At 37.9% G+C, this 4,774-nt stretch overlaps 1 protein-coding gene across 1 annotated transcript; it reads left to right on the forward strand.

Moving 5' to 3' along the window:
• The first annotated feature begins 3,256 nt into the window (after nucleotides 1–3,256).
• On the forward strand, nucleotides 3,257–4,326 carry LOC142541920 (uncharacterized). Its single transcript, XM_075648369.1, has 2 exons — nucleotides 3,257–3,713; nucleotides 3,899–4,326. Exons 1-2 carry the CDS (start codon nucleotides 3,257–3,259, stop codon nucleotides 4,324–4,326), a joined length of 885 nt encoding a protein of 294 aa, XP_075504484.1.
• Nucleotides 4,327–4,774: the final 448 nt, after the last annotated feature.

Raw genomic sequence — 4,774 nt, forward strand, 5'->3', positions numbered from 1 at the left:
ATTTGAGCTAAATAGGTAATGGAAGTGCAGAAACGGTATGAAAAATGTGGCAGTAGTTGTGGTTTTTAGCATAATGTTTAGTATATTGATCCATTTGATGTGAGGCCACTTTCATTAGAAAGATAAGACATAAGGCTATAACTTTCCTGTTTTGAGTTTTGTTCAAATCATTAGAGAAGACGAGCCAAAAGCGCCCCAAAGTGTGTCGTGCGTATCGTCGTTCCTACAATGACACATGTTGGGAGATTGAGAATAAGTTTTTACTCAAACCTCCAAATGACATGAGGTTAATTGGAGATGCAAGCCAAGAAATAGGGCTACAACTTTCCTATTTACCAATTTTTCCAATTCGGAAGGGAAGAGGCGTTTCAGAAGCGATCTTTACAGTAGCTGTGCGCAGAGCGGCGCCCGAGCGGTAAGAAACGTCCGCCCGAGCGCCACTGCTTCTGAATTTTTGAGTTGTGGGCAGTAAGTTCGGCGCTAAGGTGGTAAATGTGACCGCTTGAGCGCCCAGCAAGTTAGAAAACGTGTTTTGGTGTTTGGGAAGGCATAAAATCAAATGGGATAATCTTTTTACTCATTTTCCTTCTCCTTCTTTTCTCTCCATTGGTTTAGAGCTAGGGTTCTTCATTCTCCTTCAATCCAATTTCTTCCAAGACATTAATCTTTGATTGAAGCCTTAATATTTGCTTGGACATTAGAAGTTCTTCTCCTCAAGAGTTTATAAGCAATGTAAGAAAGCTTATTTACTTGGTTTAGTGATTGAAGGGAAAACAATGTGTTGTTTGGTTTGAGTGTTGAGGTAAAGTTGTTAATATAATGATTGATGATATTATTATTGTATGTATTGATATTTTGAAAAGAAATGGAATTGAAGGTAAGGACAAAGTAAAGGAGCTAATTCTTTAGCACGCATGTCATGTGTTTGATAAAATGATTTAATAAATGTTTTTATGGCATATTACGGTTAAAAAATTTACGGATCTTGATTCGAAGCAGTATTGAATTAATTATGAATTTTGAACAGAAACTACTTTGTTTCGATATATGATCAAAGTTCTTGAGTTATAGTAGAATTCAAAGGTTCAAGACTTCTCACCTACTCATTTCGATCTTCTTTTGGTAATATTTGAAATGTATGTTACGGTCGGTAACATACGAGGTAAAAAATCATTTTTATTTTAAATTGAAAACTCTATGGCTCGATGAACTATTGGTGATTTGATGATGATTGTTGTATTGAGATTAGTTGATTATGATATCGAAATGAAGATATTGATTTGCATCATTATATTGCATATTGAGCCACTTTTTGATTCAGATTTGATATGGCGGAGGTCGCCTTGATTTATTGATTTGTTGGACGTATGGGGCTATAGTTGAGTTGGCATAGTGTATGCGGAGGTCGCTGCTATGGCCTGAACACTCTCTATAGGCGCACCATAGTCCTGGGATTGTAGAACACAGCACCCCGCCCCGAGCGGATGAGTCGGTGAATGTTGCTGGGTGATTCTATTCCCTTGGGTACCCTATGAGCAGATGATTCACTTGATCTTGAGATTTATTGATAGCCCACAGCTTCTGATCATGCATTGCATTATATTGCATCTTTATGAATTTTATATGAGATATTTGAAATGTTAATTCTCATATGTTATTGATTGTATCATACTGGGTTTATACTCACCGGCACGTCGGCTACCTCTTGTTTTCATGTGCTTGACGGTAGGTGAGGCGAGGTTTAGGATGCCAGAGTCCAGCTCCAGGCGAGGAGATACGAGTTAGAGTGGGATTCTCGGGTCTTAGGAGCTATGTGATGATGTTTGGATTTCTTTGGTTCACTACTTTTTGTTGGCATGTTGAAAATTATATTTCAAACATTTACGATCATTAAATTATTTTGACGATGTTTATGTGAATTTGTGAACCACAAATTATGTATTTACTAAATCATTTGGTTTGTTACAATTATAAATATTAGTATTAGATATCGGACCCGGGGCCCCACAATGTAGTTATCGATAATGGATCGGTTAAATATAACATTTCATTTGTTAGACCGATACGAGTATTACGATCTATTAATTTGTTGGAGTTGTGCATCAAATGTTAGGAATCGATGAAATGAATTTTTCTCTAAAGTTGTCAATAAAATATTCATTCATGGAGATCATCTTGGCATGAAATTCAAGTTAATCTCGTTGATGATGATGCTTTACAGTTTATAATGCAATGTGAGAATATGCATATGTTTCAATTATACGTCGAAGCATATTCAATTGACTATCATGTTGGATTTGATGATCCTGAATCCTACGTTCCACATGCATCCGATTCAGGTTTCAATAACCAACCCGGTACTTCAACATATGGTGGTTTCCAGGATGTAGAATCTTATGTTACACAAGTTACTGAAGGACTCGGTAATATGAGTTTCTATGATGTAAGTGGGTCTTGGGATCAATATATTAATGTCTCGTCGGAACAAAATAATGCTCCATATTGGCCGAATCCAACATTAGATATGAGTGCTCGTTGTCCGGATCAGGCCAGTAATGATGATATTTGGAAGACTGATTCTGAACCCGATATGTCATACAGCGAGTCTGAAGAAGAAGAAGTGAACGTTGATGATGAAGTGAATACTTTGACAAATCCCGATGAGGGGACATCATCTCGACAACCACCTCGTGACACATTACAGAGGCAGACCGTACCATTTCTTTAAAACTCTTCTGAAATGCCATCATTTTTCAATAAATTTTTTGGGGAAGTACCTTCTGATTCTGTCGATATTCCTTGTGGAGTGCAATCAAGCTATTACAATCCGGATAGAGGTGAATTATGCATTAATATGTTATTTAAAGATAAGAATGATCTTATTGCATCTGTGAATGATTATTTAGTAAGAGTTGTCAGGCGTGGGTACCGTGTCGTGGATAGCACACGCAGTTTTGGGAAGTTACGTTGTAAAAATAATTCTTCTACGGTCATTTGTCGATGGGGACTTTGTGCTTCTTTGAAGGCCAAGACTGGTTATTGGAAAATAACAAAATATGACGGGCCTCACACATGTATATCTACATCTGCTGGTATAGACCATAACAATTTGAACAGTGATATGGTGGCACATACGCTATTGGGAGTTGTTCGTTGTGATCCTTCGTACGAGATTAAGTATATCATCGAAAATGTGAAAGATAAATATGGATATCAAATCTCGTACATGAAGGAATGTTGAAGTTTGAAACGTGCTATGAAAATTGCATATGGTACATGGGAGATCTCCGTTCAATTACTTCCCAAATATATGTGTGGTTTGTCCAAATATAATACGGGAACAACTGTGGAGTGTAAGCATCTCAGAGCAAACATTGAAATGAGTAAGACACTGAACTATGTTTTCTGTGCATTCAGGCCGTGTGTTGATGGGTTTCGGCGTTGTCGGAAAATAATTAGTGTCGATGGTACACACTTGTACACCAAATACAAGCACAAAATGTTGATCGGTGTTACTCTGGATGCGAACAATCAGGTTCTACCGCTAGGATTTGCTATTATGGATGAAGAGACAACAGATTCTTGGAAATGGTTCTTGGAGAACCTAAGAAGTCAGGTTGTTCGTGGTGAAAATGGTGTGTGTCTTATTTATGATAGGCATAAGGGGATCGTGCGAGCAACTGAAGATCTACCATATTTTCAACCTCCTTACGGTGTGCATCGTTTTTGTTTGAGACATGTGTGTTCAAACTTTAAGCTAAATTAAAAGACGTGCATTTGAAAGATTTATGCTTGGCGGTAGGCACACAAAATCAAATTTGTAAGTTTGAAGCAATAATGGAGGTGATCAAGCAAAAAAACATTTTGGCACACTGATATTTGGCTGGAATTGCGAAAGAAAAATGGAGTTTGGCTCATGACGGTGGTTGGCATCGTTGGGTGATGACAACCAATATGTCGGAGTGTTTAAACAGTGTGTTGAATGGTGCTCGTAGACTTCCTATATCTGCCATAGTACACTTGACACTTATGAGGTGCGTACATTATTTTATTGAACGTATGACAAGAGGTGGTCGTATGGTTCAGAAAAATCTGATGTGGTCAGATTATGCATGTCGGAAGTATGAGAAATGGGCGAGAAAATCTAGTGAACATCGTGTTTCCAAATACGATGTACGTGAGCAAACTGCTTTGGTTGCAATTGTCGGAAGGCAAAGTCGTGGCCAACATATGCAGGTCGCCAATTTATCAACGAGTGATTGTTCATGTGGTAAATGGACGCTTTTTGGCATCCCATGTTCCCATGCTATTTGCACTGCTAAGTAGCACTCCTTGGATCCCACGACACTTGTGCAGCCCTGGTATAACATATCTGAGTACTTAGCAACATACGAGGGCAGATTTCAACCTCTTGCAGATGAGAGATACTGGGATCCTCCAAATTTTGTGTTGCACCACAATCCAGTTAGACGTGAAAGAAGAAGACATGGTAGAGATAGAACAACTCGACTGAGAAATGAGATTGACACAGTGGTTTCTAGACATAGACAACATTGATGAAGTATTTTGTTAAATTGTACTAACGCTTGATATGTTAACTGAGTAATAATTTCTTTACCTCGTTGTTCTTTTCATAATTTTTTTTGTAGAACTGTTCTTAAGATTTAATTGGTTGTGAAATTTTTGTATTTATGAAAAAAGAAGATGGTAAATGTGCGAGACCGAGGGGTTAAATTGTACTTCTCGAGCGCGAATTTTTTCAATTACCGCTCGA

This window comes from Primulina tabacum, chromosome 4 (assembly GCF_025594145.1).
Source record: "Primulina tabacum isolate GXHZ01 chromosome 4, ASM2559414v2, whole genome shotgun sequence".
NCBI lineage: Eukaryota > Viridiplantae > Streptophyta > Magnoliopsida > Lamiales > Gesneriaceae > Primulina > Primulina tabacum.